The 21760-nt window shown below is 47.0% G+C and overlaps 1 protein-coding gene across 1 annotated transcript in view; it reads right to left on the reverse strand.

Moving 5' to 3' along the window:
- Window positions 1-6260: 6260 nt before the first annotated feature.
- The window catches only part of LOC128702957 (leukocyte elastase inhibitor), a 30777-nt gene continuing 15277 nt past the window's right edge, over window positions 6261-21760 (reverse strand). Inside the window, exons 3-6 of the mRNA XM_053797449.2 lie at window positions 16929-17102; window positions 13772-13976; window positions 9216-9364; window positions 6261-6710 (exon numbers count right to left, since the gene is read on the reverse strand). Coding sequence (XP_053653424.1) covers window positions 6506-6710; window positions 9216-9364; window positions 13772-13976; window positions 16929-17102 — 733 coding nt within the window. The 3' untranslated portion in view covers window positions 6261-6505. The remainder of the gene's footprint in view (window positions 6711-9215; window positions 9365-13771; window positions 13977-16928; window positions 17103-21760) is intronic.

Raw genomic sequence — 21760 nt, forward strand, 5'->3', positions numbered from 1 at the left:
TGCAGGTCTGTGGGTGTTGGTGTAGGTCTGTTGGTGTTGGTGTAGGTCTGTGGGTGTTGGTGAAGGTCTGTGGGTGATGGTGTAGGTCTGTGGGTGTTGGTGAAGGTCTGTGGGTGTTGGTGCAGGTCTATGGGTGTTGGTGTAGGTCTGTTGGTGTTGGTGTAGGTCTGTGGGTGTTGGTGAATGTCTGTGGGTGTTGGTGTAGGTCTGTGGGTGATGGTGTAGGTCTTTGGGTGTTGGTGTAGGTCTGTGGGTGTTGGTGAAGGCCTGTGGGTGATGGTGTAGGTCTGTGGGTGTTGGTGAAGGTCTGTGGGTGTTGGTGTAGGTCTGTGGGTGTTGGTGTAGGTCTGTGGGTGTTGGTGTAGGTCTGTGGGTGTTGGTGAAGGTCTGTGGGTGATTGTGTAGGTCTGTGGGTGATGGTGTAGGTCTGTGGGTGATGGTGTAGGTCTGTGGGTGTTGGTGAAGGTCTGTGGTTGATGGTGTAGGTCTGTGGGTGTTGGTGAAGGTCTGTGGGTGTTGGTGTAGATCTGTGGGTGTTGGTGAAGGTCTGTGGGTGATGGTGTAGGTCTGTGGGTGTTGGTGAAGGTCTGTGGGTGATGGTGTAGGTCTGTGGGTGATGGTGTAGGTCTGTGGGTGATGGTGTAGGTCTGTGGGTGTTGGTGAATGTCTGTGGGTATTGGTGTAGGTCTGTGGGTGATGGTGTAGGTCTGTGGGTGATGGTGTAGGTCTGTGGGTGTTGGTGAAGGTCTGTGGGTGATGGTGAAGGTCTGTGGGTATTAATGAAGGTCTGTGGGTGATGGTGAAGGTTTGTGGGTGTTGGTGAAGGTCTGTGGGTGTTGGTGAAGGTCTGTGGGTGTTGGTGAAGGTCTGTGGGTGTTGGTGTAGGTCTGTGGGTGTTGGTGAAGGTCTGTAGGTGATGGTGAAGGTCTGTGGGTGTTGGCGAAGGTCTGTGAGTGATGGTGAAGGTCTGTGGGTGTTGGTGTAGGTCTGTGGGTGATGGTGAAGGACTGTGGGTGTTTTTGTAGGACTGTGGGTGTTGGTGAAGGTCTGTGGGTGATGGTGAAGGTCTGTGGGTGTTGGTATAGGTCTGTGGGTGATGGTGAAGGTCTGTGGGTGTTGGTGTAGCTCGCTGGGTGTTGGTGTAGGTCTGTGGGTGATGGTGAAGGTCTGTGGGTGATGGTGTAGGTCTGTGGGTGTTGGTGAAGGTCTGTGGGTGTTGGTGAAGGTCTGTGGGTGTTGGTGAAGGTCTGTGGATGTTGGTGAAGGTCTGTGGGTGTTGGTGAAGGTCTGTGGGTGTTGGTGAAGGTCTTTGGGTGATGGTGAAGGTCTGTGGGTGTTGGTGTAGGTCTGTGGGTGATGGTGAGGGTCTGTGGGTGTTGGTGTAGGTCTGTGGGTAATGCGGAAGGTCTGTGGGTGTTGGTGAAGGTCTGTGGGTGTCGGTGAAGGTCTGTGGGTGTTGGTCTGTGGGTGATGGTGTATGTCTGTGGGTGTTGGTGTAGGTCTGTGGGTGATGGGGAAGGTCTGTGAGTGTTGGTGAAGGTCTGTGGGTGGTGGTGTAGGTCTGTGGGTGTTGCTGAAGGTCTGTGGGTGTTAGTGTAGGTCTGTGGGTGTTGGTGAAGGTCTGTGGGTGTTGGTGAAGGTCTGTGGGTGTTGGTGAAGGTCTGTGGGTGTTGGTCTGTTGGTGATGGTGTAGGTCTGTGGCAGATGGTGAAGGTCTGTGGGTGTTGGTGAAGATCTGTGGGTGTTGGTGAAGGTCTGTGGGTGTTGGTGTAGATCTGTGGGTGTTGGTGAAGGTCTGTGAGTGTTGGTGAAGGTCTGTGGATGTTGGTGAAGGTCTGTGGGTGTTGGTGAAGGTCTGTGGGTGTTGGTGAAGGTCTGTGGGTGTTGGTGAAGGTCTGTGAGTGTTGGTGAAGGTCTGTGGGTGTTGGTGTAGATCTGTGGGTGTTGGTGAAGGTCTGTGAGTGTTGGTGAAGGTCTGTGGGTGTTGGTGAAGGTCTGTGGATGTTGGTGAAGGTCTGTGGGTGTTGGTGAAGGTCTGTGGGTGTTGGTGAAGGTCTTTGGGTGATGGTGAAGGTCTGTGGGTGTTGGTGTAGGTCTGTGGGTGATGGTGAGGGTCTGTGGGTGTTGGTGTAGGTCTGTGGGTAATGCGGAAGGTCTGTGGGTGTTGGTGAAGGTCTGTGGGTGTCGGTGAAGGTCTGTGGGTGTTGGTCTGTGGGTGATGGTGTATGTCTGTGGGTGTTGGTGTAGGTCTGTGGGTGATGGGGAAGGTCTGTGAGTGTTGGTGAAGGTCTGTGGGTGGTGGTGTAGGTCTGTGGGTGTTGCTGAAGGTCTGTGGGTGTTAGTGTAGGTCTGTGGGTGTTGGTGAAGGTCTGTGGGTGTTGGTGAAGGTCTGTGGGTGTTGGTGAAGGTCTGTGGGTGTTGGTCTGTTGGTGATGGTGTAGGTCTGTGGCAGATGGTGAAGGTCTGTGGGTGTTGGTGAAGATCTGTGGGTGTTGGTGAAGGTCTGTGGGTGTTGGTGTAGATCTGTGGGTGTTGGTGAAGGTCTGTGAGTGTTGGTGAAGGTCTGTGAGTGTTGGTGAAGGTCTGTGGGTGTTGGTGTAGGTCTGTGGGTGTTGGTGTAGGTCTGTGGGTGTTGGTGTAGGTCAGTGGGTGTTGGGGAAGGTCTGTGGGTGATGGTGAAAGTCTGTGGGTGTTGGTGAAGGTCTGTGGGCGTTGGTGAAGGTCTGTGGGGAATGCTGGTGGGTGTTGGTGAAGGTCTGTGGATGTTAGTGAAGGTCTGTGGGTGTCGTTGAAGGTCTGTGGGTGTTGGTGAAGGTCTGTAGGTGTTGGTGAAGGTCTGTGGGTGTTGTTGAAGGTCTGTGGGTGTTGGTGAAGGTCTATGGGTGTTGGTGAAGGTCTGTGGGTGTTGGTGAAGGTCTATGGGTGTTGGTGAAGGTCTGTGGGTGTTGGTGAAAATCTGTGGGTGTTGGTGAAGGTCTCTGGGGAGTGGAGAATGTTGGTGAAGGTTGGTGGGTGTTGGTGAAGGTGTGTGAGGAATGTTGGTGGGTGTTGGTGAAGGTGCGTGAGGAATGTTGGTGGGTGTTGGTGAAGGTCTGTGAGGAATGTTGGTGGGTGTTGGTGAAGGTTTTAAGTGTTGGTGAATGTTTGTGGTTAATATTGGTGGGTGTTGGTGAAAGTCTGTGGGGAATGTTGGTAGGTGTTGGTGAAGGTCTGTGGGGAATGTTGGTGGGTGTTGGTGAAGGACTGTGAGGAATATTGGTGGGTGTTGGTGAAGTTCTGTGGGGAATGTTGGTGGGTGTTGGTGAAGGTCTGCGGGGAATGTTGGTGGGTGTTGGTGAAGGTCTGCGGGGAATGTTGGTGGGTGTTGGTGAAGGTCTGCGGGGAATGTTGGTAGGTGTTGGTGAAGGTCTGTGGGGAATGTTGGTGGGTGTTGGTGAAGGACTGTGAGGAATATTGGTGGGTGTTGGTGAAGTTCTGTGGGGAATGTTGGTGGGTGTTGGTGAAGGTCTGCGGGGAATGTTGGTGGGTGTTGGTGAAGGTCTGTGGGGAATGGAGAATGTTGGTGGGTTTTGTTGAAGGTCTGTGGGGAATGTTGGTGGGTGTTGGTGATGGTCTGTGGGTAATATTAGTGGGTGTTGGTGATGGTCTGTGGGGAATGTTGGTGATTGTTGGTGAAGGTTCGTGGGTGTTGGTGAAGGTCTGTGGGTAATATTAGTGGGTGTTGGTGATGGTCTGTGGGGAATGTTGGTGATTGTTGGTGAAGGTTCGTGGGTGTTGGTGAAGGTCTGTGGGTAATATTAGTGGGTGTTGGTGATGGTCTGTGGGGAATGTTGGTGGGTGTTGGTGAATGTCTGTGGGAAATATTGGCGGGTGTTGGTGAAGGTCTGTGGGGAATGTAGAATGTTGGTGGTTGTTGGTGAAGGTCTGTGGGGAATGGCGAATGTTCGTGTGTGTAGGTGAAGGTCTGTGGGGAATGTTGGTGGGTGTTGGTGAAGGTCTGTGGGCAGTGTTGGTGGGTGTTGGTGAAGGTCTGTGGGGAATGTTGGTGGGTGTTGGTGAAGGTCTGTGGGCAGTGCTGGTGGGTGTTGGTGAAGGTCTGTGGGGAATGTTGGTGGGTGTTGGTGAAGGTTTGTGAGGAATATTGGTGGGTGTTGGTGAAGGTCTGTGGGGAATGTTGGTGGGTGTTGGTGAAGGTCTGTGCTGAATGTTGGTGGGTGTTGGTGAAGGTCTGTGGGGAATGTTGGTGTGTGTTGGTGAGGGTCTGTGCTGAATGTTGGTGGGTGTTGGTGAAGGTCTGTGGGGAATGGGGAATGTTGGTGGGTTTTGGTGAAGGTCTGTGGGGAATGTTGGTGGGTGTTGGTGAAGGTTCGTGGGTGTTGGTGATGGTCTGTGGGTAATATTAGTGGGTGTTGGTGATGGGCTGTGGGGAATGTTGGTGGGTGTTTGTGAAGGTCTGTGCAGAATGTTGGTGGGTGTTGGTGAATATCTGTGGGAAATATTGGCGGGTGTTGGTGAAGGTCTGTGGGGAATGGATAATGTTGGTGGTTGTTGGTGAAGGTCTGTTTGAAGTGTTGGTGGGTGTTGGAGAAGGTATGTGGGGAATGTTGGTGGGTGTTGGTGAAGGTATGTGGGGAATGTTGGTGGGTGTTGGTGAAGGTCTGTGGGGAATGTTGGTGGGTGTTGGAGAAGGTATGTGGGGAATGTTGGTGGGTGTTGGTGAAGGTCTGTGGGGAATGTTGGTGGGTGTTGGAGAAGGTATGTGGGGAATGTTGGTGGGTGTTAGTGAAGGTCTGTGGGGAATGTTGGTGAAGGTCTGTGGGAAATGGAGAATGTTGGTGGGTGTTGGTGAAGGTCTGTGGGGAATGTTGGTGGGTGTTGGTGAAGGTCTGTGGGGAATGTTGGTGGGTGTTGGTGAAGGTCTGTGGGGAATGTTGGTGGGTGTTGTTGAAGGTCTGTGGGGAATGTTGGTGGGTGTTGTTGAAGGTCTGTGGGGAATGTTGGTGGGTGTTGGTGAAGGTCTCTGGGGAATGTTGGTGGGTGTTGGTGAAGGTCTCTGGGGAATGTTGGTGGGTGTTGGTGAGGGTCTGTGGGGAATGTTGGTGGGTGTTGGTGAAGGTCTGTGGGGAATGTTGGTGGGTGTTTGTGAAGGTCTGTGGGGAATGTTGGTGGGTGTTGGTGAAGGTCTGTGGGGAATGTTGGTGGGTGTTGGTGAAGGTCTGTGGGGAATGTTGGTGGGTGTTTGTGAAGGTCTGTGGGGAATGTTGGTGGGTGTTGGTGAAGGTCTGTGGGGAATGTTGGTGGGTGTTGGTGAAGGTCTGTGGGGAATGTTGGTGGGTGATGGGCATATGTGGTAGGTGTTGGTAAGTGTTTGTGGGTATTGGAGAGCTGGGGTGATGTGCGGAGGCAGTGAAGCTAACAGTGCCGGGGTGATTGACGGCAGCAGTGAAGCTAACAGTGATGGAGTGATGGACGGCAGCAGTGAAGCTAACAGTGATGGAGTGATGGACGGCAGCAGTGAAGCTAACAGTGATGGGGTGATGTGCGGAGGCAGTGAAGCTAACAGTGCCTGGGTGATTGACGGCAGCAGTGAAGCTAACAGTGATGGAGTGATGGACGGCAGCAGTGAAGCTAACAGTGATGGGGTGATGGAGGGCAGCAGTGAAGCTAACAGAGCTGGGGTGATGGACGGCAGCAGTGAAGCTAACAGTGCTGGGGTGATGGACGGCAGCAGTGAAGCTAACAGTGATGGGGTGATGTGCGGAGGCAGTGAAGCTAACAGTGCCGGGGTGATTGACGGCAGCAGTGAAGCTAACAGTGATGGAGTGATGGACGGCAGCAGTGAAGCTAACAGTGATGGGGTGATGGAGGGCAGCAGTGAAGCTAACAGAGCTGGGGTGATGGTCGGCAGCAGTGAAGCTAACAGTGCTGGGGTGATGGACGGCAGCAGTGAAGCTAACAGTGATGGGGTGATGGACGGCAGCAGTGAAGCTAACAGTGATGGGGTGATGGAGGGCAGCAGTGAAGCTAACAGTGGTGGGGTGATGGACGGCAGCAGTGAAGCTAACAGTGATGGGGTGATGGACTGCAGCAGTGAAGCTAACACTGATGGGGTGATGGAGGGCAGCAGTGAAGCTAACAGAGCTGGGGTGATGGACGGCAGCAGTGAAGCTAACAGTGATGGGGTGATGGACGGCAGCAGTGAAGCTAACAGTGCTGGGGTGATGGAGGGCAGCAGTGAAGCTACCAGTGATGGGTGATGGACGGCAGCAGTGAAGCTAACAGTGCTGGGGTGATGGACGGCAGCAGTGAAGCTAACAGTGATGGGGTGATGGACGGCAGCAGTGAAGCTAACAGTACTGGGGTGATGGACGGCAGCAGTGAAGCTAACAGTGCTGGGGTGATTGACGGCAGCAGTGAAGCTAACAGTGCTGGGATGATGGACGGCAGCAGTGAAGCTAACAGTGCTGGGATGATGGACGGCAGCAGTGAAGGCAGCAATAACGACTTAGTTATCGTGGGTGAGAATGATGGGCTCCGGAGTGACAATACGACCCATCAACACTACGCTGCTGCCGATGTAGTCCCAGACGAAGAAGATAAAAGGATGATCCACCTCGAAGTACTTGTCACCGAAAGTTCCCACCTGGTCACCTCCGGGGACCTGGGGTGGAGACCAGTCATCTCCTTCCTCCACAACCTCACACACAGCTCTGGGGACACAAAATTCAGTAAGTCCTCAAACCAACATACACTTTATATACAGCTTTAAGAATAAGACAGGTCGTACGAGGCATGATGTAAGTGACTCAGGAAATTGTTATAACACGATTGTAAACAACTCAGGGTACGGGTGGGGTTATCATTCATCTTTCTCGCCTGCGTTCCAGGGAGTACAAACCAATGTAGAGGCTTTATCATACCTACATCCATGGCAAGTGAATCGTAAAACTCAAGGCCAGTGTATAAGCCATTGGGCCATCTGGGGCCCATTTTAGCCTCGCTATGATGTGTAAATATACGTAGTTGGACAAATCTTATTGTATCTAGCTGGCCCAGTGGTTAATGCACTGGCCTGGAGTTTAACGACTCACTTGCCATGAATTCTAACCTCACCCGTATCATGGTTTAAGAAGTAGGTGAATCCAGTCAGTCGCATCAAGAGGCAGAGTCAGGAGCTGTGACTCGACCTTCACATTCCAGGACCATAGTAGGTGACTACAAATATGTGAGCAGTGTTGAACCAAACGTTGATAAAAGACAGGTCCCAAGAGCTACAATATGGCTTTTGGATAAATTAGACGCATGTACAACACTTGGGTATCTTTATTGCGGAAACGTTTCGCCACACAGTGGCTTCATCAGTCCAATAGAAAGACGAGAACTGAAGATCAGAAGAAAACTGAGGTAATCCGTCCCTCAGCCTGGAGTCGATGTGATCACTCCATCAATCTTAATAAGAATACAACATAACCTGGAACTATGGTCTGTATAAGTTGTATCATGTACTTGTGGAAATAAAAATTATTATTATTATTATTATTATTATTATTATTATTATTATTATTATTATTATTATTATTATTATTATCATTATTATTATTATTATTATTATTATTATTATTATTATTATTATTATTATTATTATTACACAGAATTACGCTCCTCGACCATTGCCAGGGTCAGGGTCAGATTTACTATGAAACTAATGAAGTTTAAGCTTGAGGGGCCCAGTACTCTTGCTCCAGAACCTGATAAGTCACATATATAGCTCCGTAATAAATATTTCTGGACGAAGATTTTTTTTTTTTTTACACATTAACGATTAATAAATGAGAATGTGACAGTGTAGATGAATGGTTCAGAGAACCGATACGTTGATAAACTAGACATATGTGCAACTCTTGGGTATCTTTATTGAGGAAACGTTTCGCCACACAGTGGCTTCATCAGTCCATATAAAGGAGGAGTCAAATGTGATACCACCTACGACTGCTGCACCTCACCTGTCTGCGGTATATAAGCTACTTCTCCACATAATGTACCGTATTCCTTTCAAGACTGATGGACTAACCACATCGACTCAAGGCTGAGGGACTGATTACCTCAAACTCCTTCTGTTCTTCACCATTCTCCTTTGTATGGACTGATGAAGCTACTGTGTGGCGAAACGTTTCCTCAATAAAGATACCCAAGAGTTGCACACATGTCTAATTTATCAACGAGAATGTGACATGTCAGAGCAGATGATATGAGAATAACAACATGGCGCAGGTGAATAACATACATGTACAACACTTTCGGAACTATTTTCAAAACATCGCGTCTGTACTCGACTGAAAAAGCCAGTTCTGCAAGCGAAACGTTTGGGAAATAAAGATACGAAAGTGTCAGACATTTACCTAATTGTTATACAAGTAAGATTGTATTATAAACTACTAGTGTAGTGATGCGACAAGTTGTAGTTGAGAAACACAAACAACAACTGCAAACTCTGATACGACGATATTTCTTGTATTAATGTTGGTAGAATTACCTATAATATGTTAAGTAAAAGGACACAAGTGCAACTAATGTGATATTTTATTGTGGCAACGTTTCGCTCTCCAGGAGCTTTGTCAAGCCTTTACAAACAATACAGTATACATACCCTCTGTATCCATATAGTGTTTGTAACAGCTTGACAAAGCTCCTGGAGAGCGAAACGTTGCCACAATAAAATGTCACATTAGTTGCACTTGTGTCCTTTTACCTATCATGTTTTTTCTTAATGTGATGTAATGTTTTCTAAATTATTAGATCACATCTGTCAGACACAGTAACATCTTTGCATCTATACAGGGAATTCTTCTTCTCTTATCTAACCTTCAGTCGTGACTTACACTAGTGGATTTGTCCAGTGGTGACTCCGCCTCCTCCTGCTTCTACTCACCTGACTGCAGTAAGTCACTTCTCCGACCATATCATATACTATTGTCAAGACTGATGATTGATGGACTGTACACATCGACTCGAGGCTGAGGGACCGATTACCTCAAACTCCTCATCTTTCACCATTCTTCTTTGTACTGGACTGATGAAGCCATAGGCTGGCGAAATGTTTCCTCAGTATAGATTGCCGAGTGTTACACAAGTGCCTCACTATTCAGATATTGTTAATAAAGTTTAAAATTACTGCTGCTTGTGTTTCTGTCAAACAGAAAAGAGAGGTAGTTTACCTATGGAGGAAGTCATGGAGGAGGAGGCTTGGGGTTGTGTCAGTGGTGGTGGGGAAGACAGCAGTCAGTCCCAGTGATACCAGAGCGTCCTGCAGGGGTGGTACCACGTCCACTCTGAACCTTGGTAGTCTCAGGTTCACACGCTCGTCCTGTACCAACATAACACACACACAACACTAAAATCATAATGTTAGTCTCAGGTTCACTCGTTCATCAGTGATACAGCTCAATGAGGAATAAATGAGAGGAAATACAACACTACAGCTATCATATTAGACCATAGCTGAAAGCTATACAATAGGTGGTGAAAGTTCTTGACAGATAACACACTGAGAGGGATAAATAACTCACAGCCACATATAAACTATTTCGTAATTATTTTGTGACTGAATTCAGGTCTGCATAAACAACTTATTGCGACTGTTATTAGATCATTAATCTGCAAATAGACAATTACCACTGTGGAAAGGTGTGGTAATATCTTTTGTACAGTTCAGGACTGCACATAATGGGCCCCTGGACCCATTATGTACCTCTGTAATGTTGAGGTACAGTCCCTGGACCCATTATGTACCTCTGTAATGTTGAGGTACAGTCCCTGGACCCATTATGTACCTCTGTAATGTTGAGGTACAGTCCCTGGACCCATTATGTACCTCTGTAATGTTGAGGTACAGTCCCTGGACCCATTATGTACCTCTGTAATGTTGAGGTACAGTCCCTGGACCCATTATGTACCTCTGTAATGTTGAGGTACAGTCCCTGGACCCATTATGTACCTCTGTAATGTTGAGGTACAGTCCCTGGACCCATTATGTACCTCTGTAATGTTGAGGTACAGTTCCTGGACCCATTATGTACCTCTGTAATGTTGAGGTACAGTCCCTGGACCCCATTATGTACCTCTGCAATGTTGAGGTACAGTCCCTGGACCCATTATGTACCTCTGTAATGTTGAGGTACAGTCCCTGGACCCATTATGTACCTCTGTAATGTTGAGGTACAGTCCCTGGACCCATTATGTACCTCTGTAATGTTGAGGTACAGTCCCTGGACCCATTATGTACCTCTGTAATGTTGAGGTACAGTCCCTGGACCCATTATGTACCTCTGTAATGTTGAAGTACAGTCCCTGGACCCATTATGTACCTCTGTAATGTTGAGGTACAGTCCCTGGACCCATTATGTACCTCTGTAATGTTGAGGTACAGTCCCTGGACCCATTATGTACCTCTGTAATGTTGAGGTACAGTCCCTGGACCCATTATGTACCTCTGTAATGTTGAGGTACAGTCCCTGGACCCATTATGTACCTCTGTAATGTTGAGGTACAGTCCCTGGACCCATTATGTACCTCTGTAATGTTGAAGTACAGTCCCTGGACCCATTATGTACCTCTGTAATGTTGAGGTACAGTCCCTGGACCCATTATGTACCTCTGTAATGTTGAGGTACAGTCCCTGGACCCATTATGTACCTCTGTAATGTTGAGGTAAAGTCCCTGGACCCATTATGTACCTCTGTAATGTTGGGGTATAGTCCCTGGACCCATTATGTACCTCTGTAATGTTGAGGTACAGTCCCTGAACCCATTATTTACCTCTGTAATGTTGAGGTACAGTCCCTGGACCCATTATGTACCTCTGTAATGTTGAGGTACAGTCCCTGGACCCATTATGTACCTCTGTAATGTTGAGGTAAAGTCCCTGGACCCATTATGTACCTCTGTAATGTTGGGGTACAGTCCCTGGACCCATTATGTACCTCTGTAATGTTGAGGTACAGTCCCTGGACCCATTATGTACCTCTGTAATGTTGAGGTACAGTCCCTGGACCCATTATGTACCTCTGTAATGTTGAGGTACAGTCCCTGGACCCATTATGTACCTCTGTAATGTTGAGGTCCAGTCCCTGGACCCATTATGTACCTCTGTAATGTTGAGGTACAGTCCCTGGACCCATTATGTACCTCTGTAATGTTGAGGTACAGTCCCTGGACCCATTATGTACCTCTGTAATGTTGAGGTACAGTCCCTGGACCCATTATGTACCTCTGTAATGTTGAGGTACAGTCCCTGGACCCATTATGTACCTCTGTAATGTTGAGGTACAGTCCCTGGACCCATTATGTACCTCTGTAATGTTGAGGTACAGTCCCTGGACCCATTATGTACCTCTGTAATGTTGAGGTACAGTCCCTGGACCCATTATGTACCTCTGTAATGTTGAGGTACAGTCCCTGGACCCATTATGTACCTCTGTAATGTTGAGGTACAGTCCCTGGACCCATTATGTACCTCTGTAATGTTGAGGTACAGTCCCTGGACCCATTATGTACCTCTGTAATGTTGAGGTACAGTCCCTGGACCCATTATGTACCTCTGTAATGTTGAGGTACAGTCCCTGGACCCATTATGTACCTCTGTAATGTTGAGGTACAGTCCCTGGACCCATTATGTACCTCTGTAATGTTGAGGTACAGTCCCTGGACCCATTATGTACCTCTGTAATGTTGAGGTACAGTCCCTGGACCCATTATGTACCTCTGTAATGTTGAGGTACAGTCCCTGGACCCATTATGTACCTCTGTAATGTTGAGGTACAGTCCCTGGACCCATTATGTACCTCTGTAATGTTGAGGTACAGTCCCTGGACCCATTATGTACCTCTGTAATGTTGAGGTACAGTCCCTGGACCCATTATGTACCTCTGTAATGTTGAGGTACAGTCCCTGGACCCATTATGTACCTCTGTAATGTTGAGGTACAGTCCCTGGACCCATTATGTACCTCTGTAATGTTGAGTTACAGTCCCTGGACCCATTATGTACCTCTGTAATGTTGAGGTACAGTCCCTGGACCCATTATGTACCTCTATAAGCTTGACTACCACCCACAGGATGGATACGGTGTATAACAGAGATATCTAACTAACATGCAAGTCCTACAAGCAGAATAAAATTAAAATAAATGATGTGATAGATTATAAGTAGAATAAAGGACACCACAAGCTGATCTCTGTCCAGTGTTACCAGAAGGTAACACTGAACACTTGGACATATTAGAAAACGTTTCGGTCCTGGGACCTTGATCACTTCACTGTATTTTTGTATACCTGAATAAACTTACTTACATAGGACCTTGATCACTTACGTGTCTTTTTAAACCACTAGTACGTGATCAAGGTCCTGGGACATTGATTACTTCCGAAGTGATCAAGGCTCCAGGACCGTAATGTTTTTTAATATGTTCAAGTGTTTGTTTACGTGTCTTTCCAAACCAACTTGACGGTATCCATTACCAAGGTTTACACCATTTCCTTCTGGTTGGAAGGTATGACTGTGGTAGTCAAATGCTGATGACTAAGACACTTGTAAAACAACTGTGTATCTTTATTGTAACGTGTCACCTACACAGTAGGTTTCTTCATGAGAATACAGAGACATCAGCAGCAGTAGAGGTGTAAAGATGATGTAATCAGTCCATCACCCTGGAAGACGTCGCTCAGAGGTGGTCAGTCCCTCAGTCGAACTCTCCACTTTCGTATTTTTCAATTATCTCTTTCTTCATTTCCATCGTAATTCTCACCCTTTTTAACACAGGCTTGGCACTGGAAGCTTTCTTGGGGCCCATGGTGGCTTATTTAGCGGTTACAAGCACTAAAAACACTGGAATAATCCAAAATAGTATATGGCAGGTACACGTGGAAGTTGGGGGACTGACCACTTCAAAACTACGTCTTCCAGGGTAATGGACTGGTACCATCGTCTTTTCATTGCTACAGCGTCTGCTGCCTCTGTATCTGACTGAAGAAGTAAGATAAGATAAGATAAGATTTCGTTCGGATTTTTAACCCCGGAGGGTTAGCCACCCAGGATAACCCAAGAAAGTCAGTGCGTCATCGAGGACTGTCTAACTTATTTCCATTGGGGTCCTTAATCTTGTCCCCCAGGATGCGACCCACACCAGTCGACTAACACCCAGGTACCTATTTGCTGCTAGGTGAACAGGACAACAGGTGTAAGGAAACGTGTCGAATGTTTCCACCCGCCGGGAATCGAACCCGGGCCCTCCGTGTGTGAAGCGGGAGCTTTAGCCACCAGGCCACCGGGCCACCATAACCAGGCCACCAGCTGTTGTACATGTGACTTAATCTTCAGCTTGTCGGTATTTTATGCCATTTTTAACATAATTAAATGTTACTCTGACATCAGCCTACATCATGGAGATTTTCTCTACGTCTCTTAACAAACAATTTGTCTCGCAGAAGATTAAATAGCATATAGAATCAATAAATTAAATGCCAGGAACACTTGTCAATCCTCAATAATAACTCACAGAGCGACAGAAATTAAGGAGGTTGATTAATCTGTATATTTCGACCCCCTTCTGGGATCCTCTTCATACCGATCACTCAATCTCCTGAGTTACTGTCTCCATGTGGGTTATTATTGAGTATATAGAATTAAATATACATAACTAACTGTTACATATGTGTTATAATCGTCAACTTGTCAGTATTGGATGCCACTGAGAAAAGTATTAAATTATACTTACCTTGAGAGTAGAAAAGAGAGCCTTAATATTGTCAGCAGTGATGTTTCGCTCAAGGTTGGTGAGGCCGAGGTCAGCATGATCTGGTAGGAGAATGAACATAGAGACCTTTCTACCCACGAAGGGTAGCTCCAGGACTCGAACTTCCAGGTCAGGTGAATAACCAAGTGGTAACTCCAGACGTCCCACCATCATTGGAATCTCGAACCTGAGACACAGTACAACACTAGTGTTATGATGGGTAAGGTTTGTCAGGAAACAGGATAACTGTTTCCTGATGAGGGTCTTGGTCAAATGATAACCCGCCTTTGGAGCTTTTGGTCATCTGACCGAGGCCTTCCGCTGGCTTACCAGTCCATCCCTTTAAAAATCAGGGTTTTCAGGTATTAATAGTGTTATGATGATAAGACACATATGCAACAGTTAGGTATCTTTATTCCGAAACGTTTCGACTACACAGTAGACTTCTTCAGTCGAGTACAGAGGAGTTAACATAAGCAGTAGAGTTGTAAAGACGATGTAATCGGTCCATCCTTGAAGTGGTAGGTTTGTTCCAGACTATGGAACAATACTCTTCTCCAGGCTGAGGAACTGACCACCTCAGAACTCCGTCTTCAAGGGTGATGGACTGATTACATAGTCTTCACATCTCTACTGTTTCTGTTAACTCCTCTGTACTCGAATGAAGAAGCCTGCTGTGTAGGCGAAACGTTTCGGACTAAGAATACCTAACTGTTGCACATTTCTTACTTATCAACAAGTCGGTATTGCATACCATTTCTCACATTCACTAAAGTTATAAAACTCTTGCAGTGGTAATCAGTAATTGCTGATGCTGCATATTTCTGGTCACCGTATTACAGAATGGATATAAATACTCTGGAAAACGTACAGAGGAGGATGACAACGTTGATCCCATGTAGCAGAAACCTTCCCTATGAGGATAGACTGAGGACCCTGAATCTGCACTCTCTAGGGGGGATATGATTGAGGTGTATAAATGGAAGACAGGAATAAATAAAGGGGATGTAAATAACGCCCTACAAATATATAACTAAGACAGGATATAGAAGTGACAACTCTCCTGTGACGTGATATAGAAGTGACAACTTACCTCTCCTGTGAGGTGATATAGAAGTGACAACTTACCTCTCCTGTGACGTGATATAGAAGTGACAACTTACCTCTCCTGTGAGGTGATATAGAAGTGACAACTTACCTCTCCTGTGAGGTGATATGGAAGTGACAACTCTCCTGTGAGGTGATATAGAAGTGACAATTTATCTCTCCTGTGACGTGATATAGAAGTGACAACTTACCGCTCCTGTGAGGTGATATAGAAGTGACAACTCACCTCTCTTGTGACGTGATATAGAAGTGACAACTCACCTCTCCTGTGAGGTGATATGGAAGTGACAACTCTCCTGTGGCAGATGTGGCAGATGCTGCAGGTGTATGGTGTAGGAGGTAGGTTACTGAAAGCAGTGAAGAGTTTTTACGAGGATAGTGAGGCTCAAGTTAGAGTATGTAGGAAAGAGGGAAATTATTTCCCAGTAAAAGTAGCCTTAGACAAGGATGTGTGATGTCGCCGTGGTTGTTTAATATATTTATAGATGGGGTTGTAAGAGAAGTAAATGCGAGGGTCTTGGCAAGAGGCGTGGAGTTAAAAGATAAAGAATCACACATAAAGTGGGAGTTGTCACAGTTGCTCTTTGCTGATGACACTGTGCTCTTGGGAGATTCTGAAGAGAAGTTGCAGAGATTGGTGGATGAATTTGGTAGGGTGTGCAAAAGAAGAAAATTGAAAGTGAATACAGGAAAGAGTAAGGTTATGAGGATAACAAAAAGATTAGGTGATGAAAGATTGGATATCAGATTGGAGGGAGAGAGTATGGAGGAGGTGTATGTATTCAGATATTTGGGAGTGGACGTGTCAGCGGATGGGTCTATGAAAGATGAGGTGAATCATAGAATTGATGAGGGGAAAAGGGTGAGTGGTGCACTTAGGAGTCTGTGGAGACAAAGAACTTTGTCCTTGGAGGCAAAGAGGGGAATGTATGAGAGTATATTTTTACCAACACTCTCATATGGGTGTGAAGCATGGGTGATGAATGTTGCAGCGAGGAGAAGGCTGGAGGCAGTGGAGATGTCATGTCTGAGAGCAATGTGTGGTGTGAATATAATGCAGAGAATTCGTAGTTTGGAAGTTAGGAGGAGGTGCGGGATTACCAAAACTGTTGTCCAGAGGGCTGAGGAAGGGTTGTTGAGGTGGTTCGGACATGTGGAGAGAATGGAGCGAAACAGAATAACTTCAAGAGTGTATCAGTCTGTAGTGGAAGGAAGGCGGGGTAGGGGTCGGCCTAGGAAAGGTTGGAGGGAGGGGGTAAAGGAGGTTTTGTGTGCGAGGGGCTTGGACTTCCAGCAGGCATGCGTGAGCGTGTTTGATAGGAGTGAATGGAGACAAATGGTTTTTAATACTTGACGTGCTGTTGGAGTGTGAGCAGAGTAACATTTATGAAGGGGTTCAGGGAAACCGGCAGGCCGGACTTGAGTCCTGGAGATGGGAAGTACAGTGCCTGCACTCTGAAGGAGGGGTGTTAATGTTGCAGTTTAAAAACTGTAGTGTAAAGCACCCTTCTGGCAAGACAGTGATGGAGTGAATGATGGTGAAAGTTTTTCTTTTTCGGGCCACCCTGCCTTGGTGGGAATCGGCCGGTGTGATAATATAATATAAATATAACTCTCCTGTGACGTGATATAGAAGTGACAACTTACCTCTCCTGTGAGGTGATATAGAAGTGACAACTTACCTCTCCTGTGACGTGATATAGAAGTGACAACTTACCTCTCCTGTGAGGTGATATAGAAGTGACAACTTACCTCTCCTGTGACGTGATATAGAAGTGACAACTTACCTCTCCTGTGAGGTGATATAGAAGTGACAACTTACCTCTCCTGTGACGTGATATAGAAGTGACAACTTACCTCTCCTGTGACGTGATATAGAAGTGACAACTTACCTCTCCTGTGAGGTGATATAGAAGTGACAACTCACCTCTCCTGTGAGGTGATATAGAAGTGACAACTTACCTCTCCTGTGAGGTGATATAGAAGTGACAACTTACCTCTCCTGTGAGGTGATATAGAAGTGACAACTCACCTCTCCTGTGACGTGATATAGAAAAGGCCCTTGTCGAAGGTCAGGTTGCGGTCAAATCTATGCAACCATCTACCAGAAAAATACACAACCAGGACAGCCAGTGCCTCCACCTGGGCGGTGGGCGTGTGTACTAGTGGTGCCCCTACCAGCCCGCCCGTCTCCACGCCCACCCACCTGTAAAACAACAACTTGATTTATGATTTACACTGTTCAGTTTACAGGCTACAGGAACCATACTTGTTTTTTTACGAGGTTAGATTTACAGGTTAAGGTTCAATGCTCTCTTGTTTACAGGCAGGTAGCCACATCATGGGTACGGTGTGGCTACCACCCACACCATGGGTATAGTGTGGCTACCAACAACACCATGGGTATGGTGTGGCTACTACTAACACCATGGGTATGGTGTGCCTACCACCAACACCATGGGTACGGTGTGGCTACCACCAACACCATGGGTATAGTGTGGCTACCAACAACACCATGGGTATGGTGTGGCTACCAACAACACCATGGGTATGGTGTGGCTACTATCAACACAATGGGTATGGTGTGGCTACCACCAACACCATGAGTATGGTGTGGCTACCACCAACACCATGGGTACGGTGTGGCTACCAACAACACCATGGGTATGGCGTGGCTACCAGCAACGCCATGGGTATGGTGTGGCTACCACCAACACCATGGGTATAGTGTGGCTACCAACAACACAATGGGTATGGTGTGGCTACCACCAACACCATGGGTATGGTGTGGCTACTACCAACACCATGGGTATGGTGAGGCTACCACCAACACCATGGGTATGGTGCGGCTACCACCAACACCATGGGTATGGTGTGGTTACCACCAACACCATGGGTATGGTGTGGCTACTACCAACACCATGGGTATGGTGTGGCTACCACCAACACCATGGGTACGGTGTGGCTACCAACAACACCATGGGTATGGTGTGACTACCAACAACACCATGGGTATGGTGTGGCTACCACCAACACCATAGGCATAGTGTGGCTACCAACAACACCATGAGTATGGTGTGGCTACCAACAACACCATGGGTATGGTGTGGCTACTATCAACACAATGGGTATGGTGTGGCTACCACCAAGACCATGGGTATGGTGTGGCTACCACCAACACCATGGGTACGGTGTGGCTACCAACAACACCATGGGTATGGCGTGGCTACCAACAACACCATGGATATGGTGTGGCTACCACCAAAACCATGGGTATAGTGTGGCTACCAACAACACAATGAATATGGTGTGGCTACCACCAACACCATGGGTATGGTGTGGCTACTACCAACACCATGGGTATGGTGTGGCTACCACCATCACCATGGGTATGGTGTGGCTACAACAACGCCATGGGTATGGTGTGGCTACCACCAACACCATGGGTATGGTGTGGCTACTACCAACACCATGGGTATGGTGTGGCTACCAACAACACCATGGGTACGGTGTGGCTACAAACAACACCATGGGTATGGTGTGACTACCAACAACACCATGGGTATGGTGTGGCTACCACCAACACCATTGGTATAGTGCGGCTACCAACAACATTATGGGTATGGTGTGGCTACCAACAACACCATGGGTATGGTGTGGCTACTATCAAAACAATGGGTATGGTGTGGCTTCCACCAACACCATGAGTATGGTGTGGCTACCACCAACACCATGGGTACGGTGTGGCTACCAACAACACCATGGGTATGGTGTGGCTACCACCAACACCATGGGTATAGTGTGGCTACCAACAACACAATGGGTATGGTGTGGCTACCAACAACACCATGGGTATGGTGTGGCTACCACCAACACCATGGGTATAGTGTGGCTACCAACAACACAATGGGTATGGTGTGGCTACCACCAACCCCATCGGTATAGTGTGGCTACCACCCACACCATGGGTGTAGGATGGCTACCACCAACATCATGGGTATAGTGTGGCTACCACCTACACCATGGGTATAGTGTGGCTACCACGAACACCATGGGTATAATATGGCTACCACGAACACCATGGGTATAGTGTGGCTACTACGAACACCATGGGTATAGTGTGGCTACTACGAACACCATGGGTATAGTGTGGCTACCACGAACACCATGGGTATAATATGGCTACCACGAACACCATGGGTATAGTGTGGCTACCACGAACACCATGGGTATAGTGTGGCTACTACGAACACCATGGGTATAGTGTGGCTACCACGAACACCATGGGTATAATATGGCTACCACGAACACCATGGGTATAATATGGCTACCACGAACACCATGGGTATAGTGTGGCTACCACGAACACCATGGGTATAGTGTGGCTACCACGAACACCATGGGTATAATATGGCTACCACGAACACCATGGGTATAATATGGCTACCACGAACACCATGGGTATAGTGTGGCTACTACGAACACCATGGGTATAGTGTGGCTACCACGAACACCATGGGTATAATATGGCTACCACGAACACCATGGGTATAATATGGCTACCACGAACACCATGGGTATAGTGTGGCTACCACGAACACCATGGGTATAATATGGCTACCACGAACACCATGGGTATAGTGTGGCTACTACGAACACCATTCAAATTCAAATTCAAAGTTTATTCTCTATAAGGATTACAATGCTGAGTTTACAGAAATTTGGTTATTGTGTGGTTTACATGTAGTAAAATAATAATTACAGAGTGTACCACTAGAACACCTAGCATGGCTAGGCATTACAGAGTGTACCACTAGAACACCTAGCATGGCTAGGCATTACAGAGTGTACCACTAGAACACCTAGCATGGCTAGGTATTACAGAGTGTACCACTAGAACACTTAGCATGGCTAGGTATTACAGAGTGTACCACTAGAACACCTAGCATGGCTAGGTATTACAGTGTACCACTAGAACACCTAGCATGGCTAGGTATTAAAGAGTGTACCACTAGAACACTTAGCATGGCTAGGTATTACAGTGTACCACTAGAACACCTAGCATGGCTAGGTATTACAGAGTGTACCACTAGAACACCTAGCATGGCTAGGTATTACAGAGTGTACCACTAGAACACCTAGCATGGCTAGGTATTACAGAGTGTACCACTAGAACACCTAGCATGGCTAGGTATTACAGTGTACCACTAGAACACCTAGCATGGCTAGGTATTACAGAGTGTACCACTAGAACACCTAGCATGGCTAGGTATTACAGAGTGTACCACTAGAACACCTAGCATGGCTAGGTATTACAGAGTGTACCACTAGAACACTTAGCATGGCTAGGTATTACAGAGTGTACCACTAGAACACCTAGCATGGCTAGGTATTACAGAGTGTACCACTAGAACACCTAGCATGGCTAGGTATTACAGAGTGTACCACTAGAACACCTAGCATGGCTAGGTATTACAGTGTGTACCACTAGAACGCTTAGCATGGCTAGGTATTACAGAGTGTACCACTAGAACACTTAGCATGGCTAGGTATTACAGAGTGTACCACTAGAACACCTAGCATGGCTAGGTATTACAGTGTGTACCACTAGAACACCTAGCATGGCTAGGTATTACAGAGTGTACCACTAGAACACTTAGCATGGCTAGGTATTACAGAGTGTACCACTAGAACACTTAGCATGGCTAGGTATTACAGTGTACCACTAGAACACTTAGCATGGCTAGGTATTACAGAGTGTACCACTAGAACACCTAGCATGGCTAGGTATTACAGTGTACCACTAGAACACTTAGCATGGCTAGGTATTACAGAGTGTACCACTAGAACACCTAGCATGGCTAGGTATTACAGAGTGTACCACTAGAACACCTAGCATGGCTAGGTATTACAGTGTACCACTAGAACACTTAGCATGGCTAGGTATTACAGAGTGTACCACTAGAACACCTAGCATGGCTAGGTATTACAGAGTGTACCACTAGAACACCTAGCATGGCTAGGTATTACAGAGTGTACCACTAGAACACCTAGCATGGCTAGGTATTACAGAGTGTACCACTAGAACACTTAGCATGGCTAGGTATTACAGAGTGTACCACTAGAACACCTAGCATGGCTAGGTATTACAGAGTGTACCACTAGAACACCTAGCATGGCTAGGTATTACAGAGTGTACCACTAGAACACTTAGCATGGCTAGGTATTACAGAGTGTACCACTAGAACACCTAGCATGGCTAGGTATTACAGAGTGTACCACTAGAACACTTAGCATGGCTAGGTATTACAGAGTGTACCACTAGAACACTTAGCATGGCTAGGTATTACAGAGTGTACCACTAGAACACTTAGCATGGCTAGGTATTACAGAGTGTACCACTAGAACACTTAGCATGGCTAGGTATTACAGAGTGTACCACTAGAACACTTAGCATGGCTAGGTATTACAGAGTGTACCACTAGAACACTTAGCATGGCTAGGTATTACAGAGTGTACCACTAGAACACTTAGCATGGCTAGGTATTACAGAGTGTACCACTAGAACGCTTAGCATGGCTAGGTATTACAGAGTGTACCACTAGAACGCTTAGCATGGCTAGGTATTACAGAGTGTACCACTAGAACGCTTAGCATGGCTAGGTATTACAGAGTGTACCACTAGAACGCTTAGCATGGCTAGGTATTACAGAGTGTACCACTAGAACGCTTAGCATGGCTAGGTATTACAGAGTGTACCACTAGAACGCTTAGCATGGCTAGGTATTACAGAGTGTACCACTAGAACACCTAGCATGGCTAGGCATTTCGGGCAGACTTAGTTTTATTCTTAATTGTAAAATA

Source organism: Cherax quadricarinatus, chromosome 86 (genome assembly GCF_038502225.1).
Source record: "Cherax quadricarinatus isolate ZL_2023a chromosome 86, ASM3850222v1, whole genome shotgun sequence".
Classification (NCBI taxonomy): Eukaryota; Metazoa; Arthropoda; class Malacostraca; order Decapoda; family Parastacidae; genus Cherax; species Cherax quadricarinatus.